Source organism: Hyla sarda, chromosome 8 (genome assembly GCF_029499605.1).
Source record: "Hyla sarda isolate aHylSar1 chromosome 8, aHylSar1.hap1, whole genome shotgun sequence".
NCBI classification, from domain to species: Eukaryota; Metazoa; Chordata; class Amphibia; order Anura; family Hylidae; genus Hyla; species Hyla sarda.
In genome coordinates this window covers 212,472,145-212,493,589 of record NC_079196.1, presented here as the reverse complement: position 1 = coordinate 212,493,589, position 21,445 = coordinate 212,472,145, and the positions used below count along the sequence as shown (strand labels likewise).

The 21,445-nt window shown below is 38.6% G+C and overlaps 1 protein-coding gene across 1 annotated transcript in view; it reads left to right on the top strand.

Annotated features, from left to right (window-relative positions):
- LOC130285325 (uncharacterized) overlaps positions 1–21,445 on the top strand; it is a 90,298-nt gene that overhangs the window by 12,641 nt on the left and 56,212 nt on the right. Inside the window, exons 4-21 of the mRNA XM_056536682.1 lie at positions 3,400–3,504; positions 3,762–3,796; positions 6,190–6,213; positions 7,235–7,256; positions 7,343–7,373; positions 7,579–7,660; positions 9,307–9,459; positions 9,668–9,876; positions 10,456–10,547; positions 10,668–10,774; positions 11,481–11,827; positions 11,948–12,051; positions 15,870–15,988; positions 16,933–17,118; positions 17,216–17,430; positions 18,935–19,032; positions 20,159–20,256; positions 21,060–21,236. Of these exons, the coding sequence (XP_056392657.1) occupies positions 3,400–3,504; positions 3,762–3,796; positions 6,190–6,213; positions 7,235–7,256; positions 7,343–7,373; positions 7,579–7,660; positions 9,307–9,459; positions 9,668–9,876; positions 10,456–10,547; positions 10,668–10,774; positions 11,481–11,827; positions 11,948–12,051; positions 15,870–15,988; positions 16,933–17,118; positions 17,216–17,430; positions 18,935–19,032; positions 20,159–20,256; positions 21,060–21,236 (2,204 nt within the window). The remainder of the gene's footprint in view (positions 1–3,399; positions 3,505–3,761; positions 3,797–6,189; positions 6,214–7,234; positions 7,257–7,342; positions 7,374–7,578; positions 7,661–9,306; positions 9,460–9,667; positions 9,877–10,455; positions 10,548–10,667; positions 10,775–11,480; positions 11,828–11,947; positions 12,052–15,869; positions 15,989–16,932; positions 17,119–17,215; positions 17,431–18,934; positions 19,033–20,158; positions 20,257–21,059; positions 21,237–21,445) is intronic.

Sequence of the window (21,445 nt, the reverse complement as noted above, 5' to 3'; positions counted from 1 at the left end):
ATAGGCAGTATAGTTGCCCCACATTAGGTTGGCAGTATAGTCCCCCCACATTAGGTGGGCAGTGGACCCCAAAGACATACAGCCTCCTGCCAAATACAGTGTATGGCTGGAGGCTGTATGTCTGTGTACTGCCCCACTTCAATGCTCCGACCACTGCTCCTCTGGTCCGGGGTCACGATCTACTGCTATGGCCTTTAGGCCATAGCAGTAGGTCCCGGGACCGCAGGAGTGGTGGTCGGACCACCAAAGATGACGTGCTCATAACTTGCCATGCCCGCACGTCCTTGCTGCTCTGCTCTGTTGTTGCGATGGGCGCAGGCACAGGACGTCATGACGTCCCTGTGTGCGCTACATCCCGGAGGCCCCTGCGTTTTTAAAGTTAATTTGGGGCCGCAGAAAGGTAACCGGGACATCCTTATGTCCCGAAAAGATCTTTCGGGACACAGGGATGTCCCCAATGTGACAGGAGAAGTTAATCTTGGCTGAGACACCCGGGGTATGGATAATCCATACCCCGGGCGTCCCGGCCAACTGCAGCGCCCGGCGTATAAGACGACACCCGGCATATAAGATGACCCTCGCATTTGGGAACATTTTATGGGGTTGAAAAGTCGTCTTATACGCTGGAAAATACAGTATATCACATAATAGAAAATGTTATTTTACCATGTGAAAAATAAAAGTTAGGAAAAAATCATGAAAAATTATCTCTTTTTGTTTAGAACGCAATGCTCTACTTTCTTCAAGTGACCTTTCATTTTAATACCTCAGGTACTGGGTAGGGACTGAGAAATGTACCTTGGGCCAGAGAATTTCCTCTTATGTGTCTTATGGACACATGCATGGAATGCAGTGACACACAAAGTAGCCTCTATATGGGCTGGGTCTTTTGACTGCTGTCCAAATAGCTGGCAGCATAACTCACCTGTAAAGCTGGGACCTAACACAGCCTATAAGTACTGCTTACATCTAAGGCTAGGACCAGTGTTCACCTGATGGTTCCAAGGACAGGTGCATAGACCGGGCACAGAAAGTAAGTGGAACTGGCCATTACTTTTATTCAGTTAGTGGAGACAATCTTTACTTATACACTTAGTGAGGTGGATCCTGCAACAAAGAGTTGGATTATTATGAAGCAATTTTACTGAATTTTATTCTAAAATTTCTAATAGAAAATTTTAAATTTAAAGTTGTAATAATTATTTTATTTTTTTCATTGAGATAACATTTGGAAGCTAATGCATTGGCAACTAGATAATATGATTGTATATAGCAGTTTCTTGTTAGACTAATGCAATGTATTCATGGGAGAAAAAAAAGAATTAATTGATTGGAATTAAAAAAATTTTTTTATAGCTCTGATAGATTTAGGTAGTAAAAGATCTAGATCTGGAAAATATTTTAATACTTGAACTTGATCTTTAAATTCTTAAAATTTATAGAAGAAAAATGTTGCAGCAAATGTTGATAAAAAGTGATATATATATATATATATATATATAATTAATATAATTTATTTGTTTATTCCGTTTTTTTAACGATTATGCATGAATGAATCACCCTTATCCAGATGGTCACGGGGCTGTAATACTGGCCCAATCTTGAATCTAAACGTTCTGGTGTATTTCTATTTTTTTTGTGCTAATTTTGCAATAGGTCTTACTTGCAACCGTCTGTTGAAGGACCTTGAAGAGTTTATGCTGAATTAGAAAAACATTGCTGCTTTCCTTTCACAAGCAGTGCCACACCTGTCCTCAGGCTGTGTGTGGCATTACAACTCATTCACTTCAATAGAACTGACCTGCGATGCCACACACACGAGTGGTGCTGTTTCGGGAAGAAAGCAGCAATGGTTTTATCATCCCGGATAACTCCTTTAAGGCTCAACTCCAGTGGGGGCAGAATATTTTTTCGTGACTTGTGTGATACTATAGTGTTCAGTCTACAGATTTTGCCGTAGACCTATGCAAGTCTATAGGACTTTCACCAAATCTGCAGATTTAACGCAGTAGTCTCATGCAAGTCTCAGGCTTGGAAGGCTCAAGCCAACACTGGAGACGCTCTAGGAAATAAAGCCAGATTAACTTTTCATTGACTACCTAAGAATACTTGGATTTGGTAGTTTAAAGTTTGGGAACTAGTTTGGGAACTGCTGTCCTATTTCACAGTTGACAAAACACTTTTATGGACTTACAAAGTAGAGTTCTCCATATATGTGATACAAAATGCTGTAAGGCAATTTCTGTATGGAAGCAATCTATAGGGATGGAGAAAACTCCATCAACTGGTGCCAGAAAGCTAAACAGATTTGTAAATGACTTCTATCTAAAAATCTTAATCCTTCCAGTACTTATCAGCTGCTGTATGCAGTTCTTTTCCTTTTGAATTTCTTTTCTGACCACAAAGCTCTCTGCTGACACCTCTGTCCATGTCAGGAACTGTCCAGAGCAGGAGAGGTTTTTTATGGGGATTTGCTCCTGCTCTGGACAGTTCCTGACATGGACAGAGTTGTCAGTAGAGAGCACTGTGGTCAGACAGAAAAGACATTCAAAAAGAAAAGAACTTCCTGTGGAGCATACAGCAGCTGATAAGTACTGAAAGGATTAAGATTTTTTAATAGAAGCAAGTTACAAATTTGTTTAACTTTCTGGCACCAGTTGATTAAAAAAATGTTTTCCAGTGGAGTTCCCCTTTAAGATTTTTACATAGGAATGATTTATTAATCTGTTTAACTTTCTGGCACCAGTTGATTAAAAAAATGTTTTCCAGTGGAGTACTCCTTTAAGATTTTTATATAGGAATAATTTACAAATCTGTTTAATTTTCTGGCACCAGTTGATTTAATCTTAAATGCATACTTTCGAGTTGTTACTTCTATTCCTAGTTTTCTAAAAACGTCCTGTTAGTAAATTTAGTTCCTGGTAAAAACATCATAATTAAAATAAGATTAGGTATTCTTTTTGTGTTTGGAATTAGAGATGAGCGAACTTACAGTAAATTCGATTCGTCACAAACTTCTCGGCTCGGCAGTTGATGCCTTATCCTGCATAAATTAGTTCAGCTTTCAGGTGCTCCCGTGGGCTGGAAAAGGTGGATACAGTCCTAGGAGACTCTTTCCTAGGACTGTATCCACCTTTTCCAGCCCACGGGAGCACCTAAAAGCTGAACTCATTTATGCAGGAAAAGTCATCAACTGCCGAGCCGAGAAGTTCGTGACGAATCGAATTTACTGTAAGTTCGCTCATCTCTATTTGGAATGTATTTGTATCTGCCGGGCTTACTGTAGTTCAGTGGTTTAATTAGATTCACTAGAGATGATAATTTCTATATAATTTTATAGAGTCATTTACTGTTGGTAATTATAGTGATTAAAGGATTATCCTTATATTTAATCCACAGGAAGAACGGAACCAAAGTTATCACCGGACAGTCAGGTGTCTGGAATCATGGGGAGGAAAGGGGTGATATACATCTTGGTATTATTTGCAGGTCTCCTGCTTTCAGGTTAGTGTTCACAAATGTTTTTTTTATAACAAAAACAATATTTGCTTTTGGCCTAGACTGAAGAGTATAGTTCTATATATAAGAGTTATAAATGCAAGTATATAAATGTATAAGGCCTATATAAGGTGTATGTATAGACATGTATGGTAGGAAAAGATTCAAACGGAAGCTATCTAAAATGCTCATAGTCAAAAAAGGGGTTGATATTAAAAAAAACAAAAACAAAATTGTAATACCATTGTTTCTTTCATATTTAGAACATGGGGCACAAGGACAGACAACATCTGTTACTGTAAGTATCAAACACACATGTTCCTCTTTTTCATTTTTTTTCATTTTATTATTCTATTATTTTTATTCTCATCCTAGTATCCATATGTGCTTATTTATAAGAGTAAAAAACAAAAGGAAAAATAGCCAGCACAACAACCTAATACACAGGTGCCCGCTGCTGTGGCAAATACAAAATGTACAAAAAAAGGAAGTTGCAACAGCACTCTAGATCAAAAAATGGAGGCTCTTAGCGCACTTTGTGCGCTAAGAGCCTCCATTTTTTGATCTAGAGTGCTGTTGCAACTTCCTTTTTTGTACTTATTTATAAGAGACCTAAAAATATAAACATTTTAATGTGATATTGAATATCAAAAATATATTAACAGAAAACATTGTAAATACACGAGAGACACTTAATTTTTTGATAATGGCTAAAGAGTTTTATTGGGTTGAATCGGGTTTCTTCAAATACCCTTCGAAGGGTCACATGATATTTAGCTTTCATTTTACTCAATATAATGTCCTATCGGGTAAAGACCATCACAATATGGAGAAATTAGAGTCAAAACTAACATAAAAATAAACACTAAGTCAACTACTCGAAAAATTGCCATTGACTGCCTAGAGTCCGATTTTATAGCATAATGGAGACTACCAGGTAATGTATAGTCCTACAGGTAATGCTACCTGGGAAAAATATGTAAAGCAGTGTTTATCCAAAAGGAGAAAATACTCTGTAGTGCCACCTATTGGAAGTAGCTAGGCTGTAAGTTAATATATGACCCATTTAAGAGCCTTTAAACATGACTAGGGATTTTAGCCAAGCCAAAATCTCCTTCAACTAGAACGGACACCTATAAAGACCCAGCCAGTATAAAGCAAGGTGCTGGCTGGGTTAGAAGGAAACTATCACTAATAAGGTCAAAAAGTCTTTTTGCCATCAATATTATTAGTGTGGGACAGTTATAAGTATATTTTGCATGGATTAAAGGGGTCATCCCCCATAAGGTGATTTTAGTAGTGGACATGCTTAGGAAGGAACTGCGCATGTCTTGGGGCTAAATGGCTATGTTGTGAGATTACCATAACACTGTGGCTAGCTTTTTGTGAACTGGTATTTCCTGTTTGAGTTTTTTTCTTTGCCTACAAATCCCATAATTCCATTTTCCTCCCTCCCACACATCAGCCACACCCCCCCATTGAAACATAAATGAGCTGCATCCATTCAAAAGACCTGTGGTTTTCAATCAGGGTGCCCACAGCTGTTGCATTAGTTGCAGATTGATCTCTCTCCCACCAAGCGATCACTCCACCCATTGAAGCAGACAGGCTCTCTGTCATCAGCTGACTAGTGAGTCAGGTCTGGGCCACATTGCAACCTGGGAAAAGTCTGAGACAGCAGTCATTTTGTATGCTGGTAAAAATAAACATTGGGGTAAAAATCACATAAGAATTGTGAGAAAACCGTCACACACAGGTACAGACACTATATTATGAACTACACTAACTTTACAGCCCCTGTAGCACAGTCAAATAAATAAAATCCTGGAATATTCCTTTAAATGTAGAGCAAAATGGGGGGGTCAGATAAATTCAATATGACAGAGGGGGCCATAGGGCTTGGAATCCATCCATTAGTCGTACTGATTACGCTAAAGAACTTGAGAAAATTAACTAGGCATCATTGTTTACGAGTGGAATTGCAGCTCAACCTCGTTCACTTTTTAATATACTGTATGTTTTAGAGTGTAAAACAAAAAATAATTATAAATATTACTAAGAAAAGGACGGAAAACTAAACAAAGAGCAAGAAAAGAAAATTACAAGAAACATTCCAGCAAAAAGGCCAAATAGTTGGCTGTAAATCGCCAAAGGCTTCATGCCAGAATGTTTTGCAAAAATAATTAACTGAAAAAATGAAACTCATTCACCTCAAGCTAATTTAAAAGAATTTACTCCACCCTGTGTACAAATACTGCACAGTCTTCAGATGCTTTCAATGTAGTCACACCAATTGAAAAGGGAAGGTTATTCGACAAGAAAAGGAAAGATCAACATCACACCTATCTTCCTTTGGTTCATTGTCGTGTACATTAGGGTGTGGTAAAGTAGCGGCAATAATTAAAGGCAAATTATACATTTTTATAAACACCCTTTCCATAAATGTAATAAAGAATATATACTTCAGACTTGTTATATAATAAAGGGATAGTATAGGCTATTCCTGACCAGAATAATGAACACATTTTGTAACAGAATATAAAAAAAGAAAAAAAAAATTCTTTACACCATGGCCATTGGTGAACATCTTATGATGTCACTTAGAAACACAATAGTAAATATAATAATACTAATCAATAATATTTTATACAATGTTTCTTGATCATATTTCACTTTTCTCTCTCATTTCAGCCTACAGAACCTACTACAACTACGGTAGCTATCAACACTACTCCTACACCTATTCCACCTACTACAACTTTAGCCACTACTACCACTGCTCAACCAGCTACAACTTCTCGACCTGCTACAACTACTGAAGCTACTACAACTACGGTAGCTATCAACACTACTCCTACATCTACTCCACCTACTACAACTTTAGCCTCTACTACAACTGCTCAACCTGCTACAACTACTGAAGCTACTACAACTACGGCCCCTACTACCACTACTCAACCTGCTACAACTACGGCCCCTACTACCATTACTGAACCTGCTACAACTACGGCCCCTACTACCACTGCTCAACCTACTACAACTGCTGAAGCTACTACAACTACGGCCCCTACTACCACTATTCTTAAAACTAATGAACCAACTAAAACTACGGCCCCTACTACCACTACTAAACCTCCTACAACTTCGGCACCTACTACAACTTTAGTATTTCAATCAACAACAACATTGGGAGCTGTAATAAGTAGCAATAATGTAAGGACTCCCTTATTTTTATACCAAATTAATCAATTACTTTTAGGACCATAAAGACTAGGACATTGATCTAGATCTTATACATCTCTCAGACAGATTCTATATTTTTCAAACAGTACCCCAAAGGATATAATGCATGAATAGATAGATAGATAGATAGATATGAGATAGATATGAGATAGATAGATATGAGATAGATAGATAGATAGATATGAGATAGATAGATATGAGATAGATAGATATGAGATAGATAGATAGATATGAGATAGATAGATATGAGATAGATAGATATGAGATATATGAGATAGATATGAGATAGATATGAGATAGATAGATATAGATATGAGATAGATAGATAGATAGAGATGGGATAGATAGATAGATAGATATGAGATAGATAGATAGATATGAGATAGATAGATATGAGGTAGATAGATAGATATTAGATAGATAAATAGATAGATAGATGAATTGCTTGATCATAGTAATCTTGTTTTTTTTCTTTTTTTCTTTTTTAATTCAGTGTCCATCATATGCAGACGCTGGTAAGTATTCTTATAACTAACTACTAGAATTCAATACAGCAGCCTTTTATTATTTAATGTAATCACCATATTTTCTTGTTCTACAGCTCAGTCTCTCTGTAGCTCAGTGACTGGAATGTGAGTATGTTATATATCTTACAGGGAGCTTTTACAATGCATACAAACTAATATATATATATATATATATATATATATATATGTGTGTGTGTGTGTGTGTGTGTGTGTGTGTGTCTGTTGCACATAGTAACCAATAAGATCTTACTTAATACTTTAAATTAGATTCTCCGGTACATGTTTTTGTTATGATTTTTTATTCCTGCAGCTCTGATATGAACGCTTTCTTAGCATCAGATGATTTGTCCGATGCTTGCTCCCATTCCATGCTACAGTATGGCTGTGCAGATGTAAGTTTCATTAATATTTGTATAGTTCTATGTTATTACAAACTATGAAACAAATGTTAAGATATAAAGAAAATGAACCTTGTTTTGTGCATTATGATAATTCTGAAAATTGTAGTCCTCTGTTATTTAAGGTACATTATATTAAAATTGAATATTTCATATATCAGCAGTAGTTGCTTTTAAAACTGCTATGTAGAGTACAAAAGGGAAACTATTATAATACTGTCTCATGTACAAGAATATAACTACTATAATACTGCTCCTATATACAAGAATATAACTACTATAATACTGCCTCATATATACAAGAATATAACTACTATAATACTGCTCCTATATACAAGAATATAACTACTATAATACTGTTCCTATATACAAGAATATAACTACTATAATACTTCTCCTATATACAAGAATATAACTACTATAATACTGCTCCTATATACAAGAATATAACTACTATAATACTGCTCCTATATACAAGAATATAACTACTATAATACTGCTCCTATATACAAGAATATAACTACTATAATACTGCTCTTATATACAAGAATATAACTACTATAATACTGCTCCTATATATAAGAATATAACTACTATAATACTGCCCCCTATATACAAGAATATAACTGCTATAATACTGCTCCTATATACAAGAATATAACTACTATAATACTGCTCCTATATACAAGTATATAACTACTATATACTGCCTCCTATATACAAGAATATAACTACTATAATACTGCTCCTATATACAAGAATATAACTACTATAATACTGCTTCTATATACAAGAATATAACTACTATAATACTGCTCCTATATACAAGAATATAACTACTACAATACTGTCTCCTATATACAATAATATAACTACTATAATACTTCTCCTATATACAAAAATATAACTACTATAATACTGCTCCTATATACAAGAATATAACTACTATAATACTGCCCCTATATACAAGAATATAACTACTATAATACTGCTCCTATATACAAGAATATAAATACTATAATACTGCTCCTATATACAAGAATATAACTACTATAATACTTCCCCTATATACAAGAATATAACTACTATAATACTGCTCCTATATACAAGACTATAACTACTATAATACTGCCTCCTATGTACAAGAATATAACTACTATAATACTGCTCCTATATACAAGAATATAACTACTATAATACTGCTCCTATATACAAGAATATAACTACTATAATATTGCTCCTATATACAAGAATATAACTACTATAATACTGCCTCCTATATACAAGAATATAACTACTATAATACTGCTCCTATATACAAGAATATAACTACTATAATACTGCTCCTATATACAAGAATATAACTACTATAATACTGCCTCCTATATACAAGAATATAACTGCTATAATAAAGCTCCTATATACAAGGATATAACTATTATAATACTGCTCCTATATACAAGAATATAACTGCTATAATAAAGCTCCTATATACAAGGATATAACTATTATAATACTATCTCTTAGATATATAAGTTTATAACTACTATAAGAAAGATATTGATTGTGGATGTCGTTTATAAAACAATGCTGTTTACAGATGCCTAATATGATCCTTTTTGTTTTATTTTTATCCTTAGCTTAAAAACGTCCCAGCTTCCACATTAACTACCATCTTGAATTGCTTCCTCCAAAATAATATGACTGTCAGCTCACAGCAGTCCTATTCCCTGATCATCTCACAAATAAGCACAGACAAGCTTGGGGTCGTCCTCAACAACATCAATAACATGGTAAGTGCCGCACCTACGCATTCAAAGATGCAATATTCTGTATATTTAAAGTACTTTGGCAATTTATCGCTCCCTTACAAATATAAAGATGTTTCTGAAAATCCACCAGGAGCCAGCGGAATAGATGTAGCCTCTTACCCAGAGGTATCTGGGACCAGTCACCTAAATCTAGGTTGTACCTTTATTTATACACATTTTCATCTTTCAGATTCCTTCTTCTTCCATATCAGAAATCAACAAGGAGTACGTGTTAAATGCTGTGTGGGAAAATCTCCGTAACGACCCAAACTTTGCGAGCGCAGGTTTCGTGGCTACATGGTTCCAGGAAAAGCTGTACTCTTTTCTTCCTGCTATAAACCTGGATATTCTGAACTGCATGAATAGCTTGCCCATGTCATGTGATGCTTTTGAGGCTGTGTAAGTATAGTAAGTCCATGTTGAGTGGACAACCACATCACTCATACCTAATGTTCTTAGTAAGTCGATAAGCTGACTTTTACCTTTTGACCCCTTAATGGTGGTACTCCAGTGGAATTTTTTTTTTTTCAAACCAACAGGTGATAGAAAGTTATAAAGATTTGTAAATTACTTCTATTCGAATATCTTAACCCTTCCAGTACTTATCAGCTGCTGTATGCTCCAGAGGAAGTTCTTTTCAGACTGGTCATAGTGCTCTCTTCTGACACCTCTGTCCATGTCAGGAACGGTCCAGAGCAGGAGAGGTTTGCTATGGGGATTTGCTCAGCAGAGAGCAGAGCAGTGGTCAGACTGAAAAGAACTACACAACTTTCCCTGGAACACACAGCAGCTGATAAGTACTGGGAGGATTAAGATTTTTTAATAGAAGTCATTTACAAATCTGTTTAACTTTCTAGCACCAGTTGATCTGAAAAAAAAAATTTAAAGTACCCCCTTAAAAATAGTTTGAGGTGAAAACCTGGCTGCATTCATTCCAAAATCAAGATAACAATATCATCTCAATCTCTAATTTTGCAGCGTCAGTGCCTTAGATATAACTTATTCCAAGTTTGACCAAGATAAGAAGGAACAGATTGGATCATGGATTACTCGATTCATCCAAGCACATTGTGAGTTTTATAGAAATTGATCTGCATAGTGTTTACTCAGGGGTGGAGCCAGAGATCTTTGAGGGCGTACTTTTCCTCATGAAGTGGTTTTTATTTACCATATCATTTCTGTCTATTAAGCCTGCACGAAAGCATCAACAGCAGAGTCCATCAAGATTTACTACAAAGGTTTCATTAGCAACGTCAACGTCACCGAATTCTCCATGGCTTTCACCACTACAAGTCTGGTAAGTTGCAAATGGAAGTTACAACCCTCCAATGGCTTAAGTCAGTGGTCTCAAACTGTGGCCCTCCAGATTATTCAAAACTTCAACCCCCAACATTCCTGGAGACCATTGGTTTAAATGGGCAATGTCATTAAAATACATTTTTGCTATTGCACTCCTTATGGTAAATAAAGAATCTTTCTAATGCACTTTGTAAAAAAAAAAAAAAAAGAAATTACGTTTTATTTGTGTTAAAAAAAAGCTGCCACTAGGTGTCTCCCTACTTGTCCAGAGCACATTTTCCCCCGTCTCTTGCACAGACTTTGGACTCCTGCTGGCCTGGCAGAAGTCCAAAATTAGGAAATGCTGTCTGGAGTGTTGGGGGGGGGGGGTGCAGCCTTAGCCAATCATAGCTCATCTCACACTAAACTGCTCTGGGCTGTGTGTAGCCGAGTGAGGGAGGAAGTTCTCCCCTGTATGGCTTCAGATGATTTCACAGCCTGCTGGGGAACGACCCCTCCCAGTCTGTGAATCTGACTGAGACTGAGCAGAAAATACAGAGCAATATAAAGGTAGAAAACTAAAAGATAATAAAAATAAAGGCAGGGGGTGGTTTATCATGATGGGGGCAGTGAACTGGGAGGATTATAAAATTTAACAAGATCATGAGAGGTACTCCTTAAGTGGTCATAGAGCGTATGATAAACTATAACTGTTCACTTAACAGGGATCGGCAATAGAAGCGTTCACTGACTTCCAACTGGCCCAATATGTTATCGAATACAGCGTCTTCGGCAGCATTGAAAGCGCTTCACCTGTTCTAGACCTACTGGAGACCAAAGACTATACCTTCTTGTTCAATTTCCTAAGTACCTTAACAGTGGGCAACTACAACCAAGAAATCTTGTACAGACTGTTGAACGACTTAATAATCAAGATCAATGCCTCCGATGCTGTTTGTAGACCAAACCTAAAGACAATCTTCCAAGGAAAACTCAGCTTCCTCTTTAGGGCCATCAATAGTTCTATCCTGGAAATCATTTATTTCAAGGACTGCACAGAGTTCCAGGATTTGTAAGTAAATTTAGGAATGTTTTTTCTTTAAACTTTCCTCTTTCTGGCTGTAACAATTTAGCGAGAATTTCATGGATTGTACTATAATGTTAATTTCGACTATAATCTCTTTTCCCACAGTTTTGCCGCCGTCGATGAAGTCTATAATGATTTATCAGAAGAGCAACAACAAACAGTATTTGACTACAGATTAAAGTTCTTGGACGCAGAAGCACTCAAACTAGGTGAGAATCAATTATCCTGTATAGAAATAGAAGTCAGAATGCACATTTAGAAAATGCATCTCATTCAGGAGCCTCACCCATGAGCCAGAGCGGAGAATGCTTTCATGGGGTATATCTCTGCCTTCAAGATGGTATATGTTGATGCATAATACATACAGCCCACTGATTTCAATAAACAGTATGAGGGGCATTTATCAAAACTGAACTTGCTTTTAGTTCAGTTTAGATGAAAAAAGTTGGGGGAAATTCGGTGGCCGTGCGCCAAATTTATCAATTGGTGCACAGACTTTGATAAATGCCTGCTGAACTGCTCTGGGAAAATATCGCAGAGCAGTGGCGGGCCTTGCGACAATTGTCTTAAAATTTGCACAGACCTTAAAGGGATACTCCACTCGCCAACAGTCGGAACATTTAGTTCCGAACGCTGTGTGCAAGCTGTGGGGGTCGGCCATGTGTGTGTGTGTGTGGGGGGGGGGGGTGACCTGATGGCACAAGGGGGCATGGCCGACCTCCGCAGCTCCCACGGGTCAATCAGTTCCGGGTCAATCGAGACGGCACCTATCATCCTTTAGCAGCCGATCATGCTGATTCAAGACTCCTGTTCCGGAGGGCGAGAGCGGGTGCCTGGAGTCCTCACCTGAGGCTGGGGCCCCCAATCCCCCGGGATTGGGGCCCCCAGGAGTGGAGACGGCCGTGGCAGGCGGATCCTCATAGCGCAGCAGCAAGAGGTAAGGCTGGCCTCCTGCTGTTGCTTAGCAACAACTTCCAGCATGCACAAAAGGGCATGCTGGGAGTTGTTGTTAAGCTACAGCAGAAGGCACAACTACAACTCCCAGCATGCCCTTTGGTAGTTTGTTTGTGCTGGGGGTTGTAGTTATGCAATAGTTGGAGGCACATTTTTGTGCCTCCAGCTGTTGCATACCTACAACCCCCAGCATGCACGGACAGCCTAAGGGCATGCTGGTAGTTGCAGTAGTGTGCCTCCAGCTGTTGCATAACTACAAGTCCCAGCATGCCCTTCGGCTGTAAATGCTTGCTGAGAGTTGCAGTTTTGCAACAGCTGAAGGCACACTGGTTGCGAAACACAGAGTTTGTTACCTAACTCAGTGTTTCGCAACCAGTGCGCCTCCAGCTGTTGCATAACTACAACCCCCAGCATGCACGGGCAGCCAAAGGGCATGCTGGGAGTTTTAGTAGTATGCCTCCAGCTGTTGCCTAACTACAAGTCTGTGCATGCTGAGAGTTGTAGCTTTTGCAACAGCTGAAGGCACAATGGTTGCAAAACACTGAGTTTGTTACCTAAATCCATGTTTCGCTCCAGCTGTTGCAAACTACAACTCCCAGCATGCACTGATAGCCCGTACATGCTGGGAGTTGTAGTTTTGCAACAGCCGGAGGAACACTGATTGCGAAACACTGAGTTAAGGGGTTAATACAATTGTCGCATGGAGTGATATGGGGCAGGGTTAAATTGCCCTGTGATTTCTTCTAAATCTGCTCCGTGTGACATGATAAATTAGTGAGCACTGCACAAAGTGATCTAAGTCAGATCCCTTCGTGGTCAGAAAAATGAAACAGTTAAAATGAAATGCCGCAGGAAAAGTCGCACGGGACCAGCCTGTGACTAATTTAGATGAAAAAAGCCGTCTAAACAGCTTGATAAATTCCCCTCTATGTCACCCAGCAGGTCTCCTGTGGTGGCGCTGCAGGAAACGCTTCCTGCATACACCTGACATCATACACATAACTAAATTATTACGGCTTTCATAAAGTACACTATAACAATAAACATACGGTTGCTTATACCTATTTATACCCGTATTTCTCTTGTAATTTTACAATTTGTGAACCCAGCCCCACTCTCCAACAAAAAGAATTGTCTAAAGTGGCCTCCCTCCAATCACAACATCCTAAATTCGGAGGCTCACAAGTGCACTCTGATTTTTGAGTGGTTTTTTTTTTTATTACTCAGTAGGGGAGATTTATCAAAACCTGCTCAGAGGAAAAGTTGCTGAGTTGCCCATGGCAACCAATCAGATCGCTGCTTTCATTTTACACAAGGCCTCTGCAAAATGAAAGAAGCGATCTGATTGGAGATTTATCAAAACCTGCTCAGAGGAAAAGATGCTGAGTTGCCAATAGCAACCAATCAGATCGCTGCTTTCATTTTACACAAGGCCTCTGCAAAATGAAAGAAGCGATCTGATTGGTTGCTATGGGCAACGCAGCAACGTCTCCTCTGGACAGGTTTTGATGAATCTCCCCCAGTTTTTATTAATCATATGTTTTTTGGTACATTTCTTGGTGTTTTATTCTGTGCATTTTTAGATTGTATTTGCTGGCAAATCTTGCATAATTTGCAACATTTATGTCTCAAATTATGCATCAATTTACATGTCGAATTCCCCAACATAATATGCTGTAATACCATAAAAATAATAGTCACTTTTTTGGTGGCCATAATGGGGGAGATTTATCAAAACCTGTGCAGAGGAAGAGTGGTGCAGTTGCCCATAGCAACCAATCAGATTGCTTCTTTCATTTTCCACAGGCCTCTAAAGAGGCCTGTGGAAAATGAAAGGAGCATTCTGATTGGTTGCTATGGGCAACTGCACCACTCTTCCTCTGCACTGGTTTTGATAAATCTCCCCCAATAACTCTGCTACATGAACTATACTGCATGTTCCCCTTAAATAAATGTAGTTCAGCACAAAAACAATTATTGACATAAAATGGGTACATTTTGAAGTGGAATATGAGCGTTTTGTGCTATAGAATACACCTGAAAACTATGTGTGATGCATATTGAGCACTATTTGAAGAGGGTTTCCGCGATACCCTTATAGTTCACTATCTGCCTCTGTGTGCATTAAAGGGGACCTCTCATCAAAAAAAAATTTTTGATATATTATAGATTACTGTATGCAGAATAACATTACAATTGCATGTTATTAAAAAATATGCTTCTTTCTATTTAATTTTCCAGTTTGAAGAAATGACCACTAGGGGTCTCCTTACCAGTCCTGGCAGCAAGCATTTCAGACTCATGCTGGAGTCCTAAACACTACGAGCTGCCAGTCTGCTTTGTTCTCAAAGGAGAACACTCAGAGCTGCCAGCCTGCTTTGTTCACAGCCTGTTTGGCTGTGAACAAAGCAGGCTGGCAGCTCTGAGTGTTTAGGACTCCAGCATGAGTCAGAAATGCTTGCTGACAGGACTGATCGGGAAAAATACAATAGAAAGAAGCATATTTTTCATTAACATGCTATTGGAAAGTTATTCAACATTCATTAATCTAAAATATATCAAAAGTTTATTTGATGAGAGGTACCCTTTAAAACAACAAATGCCCTACATACTTACCTCCCCTGCTCCCCTGGCACTGTGGCAGTCAGATCATCTGGCCGCGCCGCCCCAGTGCTGTTCTTCCTCTTTTTGTTGACGTCCCACTCCCTGCTCAGCCAATCACAGAGCTAGATGGTGGAGGGGCACCAAAAGAAAAAGCAAGAACAGCACAGGAGTGGCCACTAAGACATATGAGAGCTGCACCACAGGGGAGCAGGTAAGGTAAGTATGTAGGTATTCCTTGTTTTAATGCACAGGATGACAGTGAACGATAAGGTAATCCTGGAAACCCCCTTTTCTAGCTCAGTTCCCTTTAAAGGTGGACCCTACAACTATAAAAGTGACAGATTCTATGAAAAGCTAAGAAGTAATGGTTTAGGACTGGACAATGTTTTCGCATATACTGTAGGTCTCAATTCTAGTTAAGTCTAGTACTGAAAATATGCTCATAAAAGACAATTATTTCCTACCTCAGGAGGATCCGCTTGCACATATGGTCTTTCAAGTTTGCAGTGGTTAGAGATCAACTTCGGACAGTCTGTCAGTTTTCTGGCTTATGCTGAAATGATTCGTCTCAACAGTAAATTCAATGGAGTAAGTCCTTGTTCTTGTCATACTTAGACAACATTTTTGCAGAAAAGTATGTTGGATGGTGCCCTGTATTTTCGTCAGCCAAACCACCCCTTAGGGTGTATGTTCGTACAATGTACAAATACCTATACCATAGAGTTTTCATTTATAAGCAAGCTACAGTTTGCTGCCCAAGAAACACTGCCATATATTTGCCAAAAACACACTAAAAGATTATTATACTGTATAGTTTCTAAATTGCAGGATTACACAATATAAATATACTCAACATAAATATCAACATATAGTACAGTGATCAAATAACAACTGCATACATCTAGTAATTTATTAATGCTATAGAGTTCATTGTAGTTGTGCGCAATAGGTGCCAGACCATCTGTGGTACCTCCTTTGGGGTAGTTGCATGTACAGGTCACACATCCCTAGGCATAGCTCTACCATGCCAAAAAGTGCAATAAGGAGACCACGGAACTTCGGCGAGACCGGGAGTTTTCGTGGCACTGATCAGGGAGAAGTCAATCAAGGTGCGTACATCAAGATAAAATTCCTTTAATGGTTAAGGTGCAACGCGTTTCACTGCGCCTGCGCAGTGAAACGCGTTGCACCTTAACCATTAAAGGAATTTTATCTTGATGTACGCACTTTCATTGACTTCTCCCCGATCAGTGCCACGAAAACTCCCGGTCTCTCCGAAGTTCCATGGTCTCCTTAATCTTCACGGGAAGGCTGCAGATGGGTTCATGAATATTTTGTCATTCATTACGTGCTGTCCATTGCTGTATATGCCATTGGCCATTGTTTCCCCCCATCTGTATAATTAGCATCCAGCACGTGTGATCCTCCACAGGGAGCACCTTTTGGTTGCTTTTATATTTCAAAAAATGCAATAAGAAATCTCCATAAATAGCAACAACATTGACCATGTCTCCTCTTTCTTTCTTCTCTAGTATGAAGCCCTTTCTGTCTTCAGCTCAAACCAGACTTTAGATCTCGTAATACAGTCCAATATACTGACTTCGGAATCTCCAGAAAACTTTGAACTGCAAGTCACATTTCTCATCAGCTTCTTTAAGACCAAAGGTTTTGTCTTTGTGCAAGACTTCCTAAGGGAATTAAGGCTCATTCTAATCCGGGTAAGTTGCCCTTTACAGGACAACCTAGCATACTACACTCTTGCCATATTTAGTCATGTCGAATATTAATCTATATTGCGATCTTCTTTCTTCACAGATTAACATCAAATTTATTGTCAACCTTAATGTCCGAACCCAACTCTTAAAAGGAATTTGGGGGATAGTGGAAACACGCTTCTCCCAGTTCACCGCCAATGATTATTATACATGGTTCAATGAATACTTGTACCTTGTCTTGCCTTCAATTACCTCCGAGCAGCTTTCGTCAATAACCTACACCGTGGTGGAAGACTGTTCCAACCTGCAAACCATGTAGGTAGCATTTGACAAGGCGTTAAAAGCTTTTGTGTATGTGGTATAAACTGATTAACATGGTTTTAATGCTAGAACATGAGATGAGGTCTAAAATGTTTACAGAGCATAAACACGCCAAGCATAGATTTACCTTAAAGGGGTACTCCGGTGCTGAGCATTCGGAACAAATAGTTCCCAAAGCTTAGAGTTGGGGCTCGTGACTTCACGGCCCCGTGCTTCGAGACATCACGCCCCGCCACCTCAATGTAAGTCTATGGGAGGGGGCGTGGCCACGCCCCCTCCCATAGATTTAGATTGAGGGGTGATGTCATGAGTCCCGACTCTAAGCTTTGGGAACTGCTTGGGAACTGAAATGTGAAAATTGTCCAAAGCATATTTCAGATAGAAAAATTAAACAAGAAGTACATTGGCACTCACCCATATAAAACGTAGCCTTAAATAATCCATTAAAAAGAGTCCACCGTGAGGGACAAAAAACGGCTCTGGCCAGAGCCGTTTTTTGTCCCTATCGGTGGGCTCTTTTAATGGATTATTAAAGCCTACAGTTTATATGGGTGAGTGCCAGTGTACTTCTTGTTTAATTTTTCTATTTGAAGCAGCTTCAAGAGGTATTGCTACAATTAAAAGTAATCCCCTGTCTATGGTGCCGCTTCATAGAAAATGAATGGAGTGCTAGCTTAGTGCACTTCAGAACTTCTCCCCAGTTCTGCTGATCAGCAGGGGTCCCTGCCTTCGGACCCTGACACTCACATAGTTATACCCTATCCTACAGATAGAGGATAACTTTCAATGGATAACTTTTAATTTAACTGATTGCCAGAATCCATTAGCATGGAGGAGAGTAGCTTTGTTTTTGGGGAGGGGGCGGGGGCATGACCCCATTTAAGAGCATAAGGTAGAAAGACTATTAGAGAGGTAAAGCTTTATTGATTACTTATAAATGTTTCCATGAATATATGATGGACACAAAAGATGTACATTTATTTACTTAAAGGGGTACTCTGGTGGAGAACATTTTTTAGTTTTAATCAACTGGTGCCAGAAAGTTAAACAGATTTGTAAATTACTTCTATTAAAAAAAATATTTATCCTTCCAGTATTTATTAGCTGATATATAAAACAGAGAAAGTTATTTTTTTCTGACCACAGTGCTCTCTGCTGACACCTCTGTCCGTATCAGGAACTGTCCAGAGCAGGAGCAAATCCTCATAGCAAACCTATGCTGCTCTGGACAGTTCCTGATACAGACAGAGGTGTCAGCAGAGAGCACTGTGGTCAGAAAAAAATAACTTTCTCTGTTTTATATATCAGCTGGAAGAATAAAGATTTTTTTAATAGAAGTAATTTACAAATCTTTTTAACTTTCTGGCACCAGTTGATGAAAAAAAAAATGTTTTCCACCGGAGTACCCCTTTAAAGTAAAAAAAATCCTATTTAATGACTACAAGCAGAGATGTAAAAACATTACTAAACAATTTTTGTGGTTGTGTTTCCTCTTTAGTGTTGGAGGACTTGATGATGGCTTTCAGTACATGGGAAAAGAAACAAAACAGGATGTTGGCAAATGGATCGCAGGAATCCTTAGCAACGCCACAGACAGTAAGTCCAACAAGTCCATCATTTTTCTAAACAGTTTTAGCTATATATATTCCATTTGTGAAAAATTCCCAGAGGGTAGCCATATTGGAAGCACTATGACTTGTATGCATAGAAAGCACAGCAGGGAGTGTATACTTAACAGCAGATGCAATGAATGGTAATAGTCAGAAAAGTGTACAGATCCTTTAACAGAGAGTAAGAGTTACACACAGTGAATAACATTGCTACCCTACCTTATCTAGGCAGTACAAAGGCGCCGTCATTAACTACCCTATAATAATAATGAGATGACTCTGCTGACCCCACCTTCTAAAATTATTGAGATGACTCTGCCCTCTAGTAATATTGAGGTGAATCTGATGACCCTGCCCTCTTATTATATTGAGATGACTCTGTTGACCCCATCCTCTTATTAGAATAAAATGACTTTGCTTACCCCAAACCCTAATGATAATAAAATGACTCTGTTGACCCCACAATCATCTAACTCCGCCCTCTAATGATAATAGGATGACTCTGCTGACCCCACCTTCTAATGATAATAAAATGACTCTGCTGACCTGGCCCTCTAATAACAATAAAATGACTCTGTTGACACTGTCCTCTTATTAGAATGGGACGATTTTGCTGACCCTGTCCTACAATGACAATAAGATGACTCTGCTGACCCCGCTGACTAATGATAAGATGACTCTGCGACCTGACCTCTAATGATAAGATGAATGTGCTGACCCTGCCCTCTAACGATAATAAGATGGCGCTGCTGACCCGCCCTCTAATGATAATAAGATGGCGCTGCTGACCCGCCCTCAAATGATAATAAGATGGCGCTGCTGGTCCGCCCTCTAATGATAATAAGATGGCGCTGCTGACCCGCCCTCTAAAGATAATAAGATGGCGCTGCTGACCCTGCCTCCTAATAATAATAAGAAGACTCTCCTAGCCCTGACCTCTAATGAATGACACCACCTTCTAGTTATAATATTAAGATGACTATGATAACCCTGCCCTTTAATAATATTGCAATGACTCTGTTGACACCATCCTCATATTAGAATGGGACAATTTTGCTGACCCGATCCCTTCACTAAATAACTAAATTCTTAATATTTTTTTACCTTTACAGAATGTCTGGGCGATAACTGGTTGGAAATTAACTTTAAACACTTTAAAGCGTTTGTCAGTATTAAAGTCATCAAGGAATTGAATCCGGACTTTAGTCTGGTAAGAACTTCTGAAAAATTTGCAGGATGTCTAAACATATTAAATCCTACCAACAATCAATATTTAGGACATAACTGTAAACATTTTTCAATTGAATTTTTTTTAAGCCTTCCTATAGTTGCAAACAAATGAACTGATGCCTTAGCATGAAACAAAAAACACATGGCTGTGAAGTATTATCATATTAATATAATCTATAATTATAATAGACATGGATTCTTTGCTGTAAGAGCAGTAAGACTATAGCATTTTCTGCCTCACAGTGTTAGAAGCAGCAGATGGAGCAGAACTCAAAATCAAAGTAAGGGGGTGCAAGCTGTGGTCGGGTCCTGGTCCTCGGACCCCACGTAAATACAGCAAACAGGTAGATGCAGCAGCACTCCGGATTAGTAGTGAAAAATAGTGACTTTATTTATCACCAAAATGTACAGCGACGTTTCAACCACCTCTCGTGGCCATCATTGATGATGGCCACGAGAGGTGGTTGAAACGTCACTGTACATTTTGGTGATAAATAAAGTCACTATTTTTTACTACTCCGGAGTGCTGCTGCATCTACCTGTTTGCCTCAAAGGGTTGTGATGGTTGATTCATTGAACAAGTTTAAGAGGACTCTGGATGCCTTTCTCACAAAATATGGCAGGTTATGGATACCAGATTACTAGAGATTGGAAATTGAGCCAGAGATTTAAAAGACCTGTGTCTGTTTTGAATCTTATCAACTATGTTTTACAGGGTTATTGTATTTACATGTTTAGAGCATCAACTGTATCTTTCTATTTTGTCTCCTTTTTTGTCTACAGGCTAACTCACTTACTGAGCTTACGGCAGTCCAGATCGGAGAGGCAGTGGTTACAGAAACAACAGCACTCAGTGACGTAACCTTCATGGAAACTGTCTTTAATGTCATCACAAATACTTCAACACCTGTGGAGAATTTGGGAATCTTCTGGGACAGTTTTAATTCTAAATATGAAGCGGTAATATTTGAAAACCTTTGCATTTTATCCTTTCCTTTCAATCGCACAAATGCCATTTCAGCATTACTGGTCAATCCTTTCTCTCTCCAAAACATTAGTGCTACCTAATATATAGTAGAAATCAATGATAAAAGTGCAAAAGGATTGTGGGAGATTCCCCGCCTTTTACTTTAGGGAGAGAAAAATGAAAAATATCACAGCAAGCACCC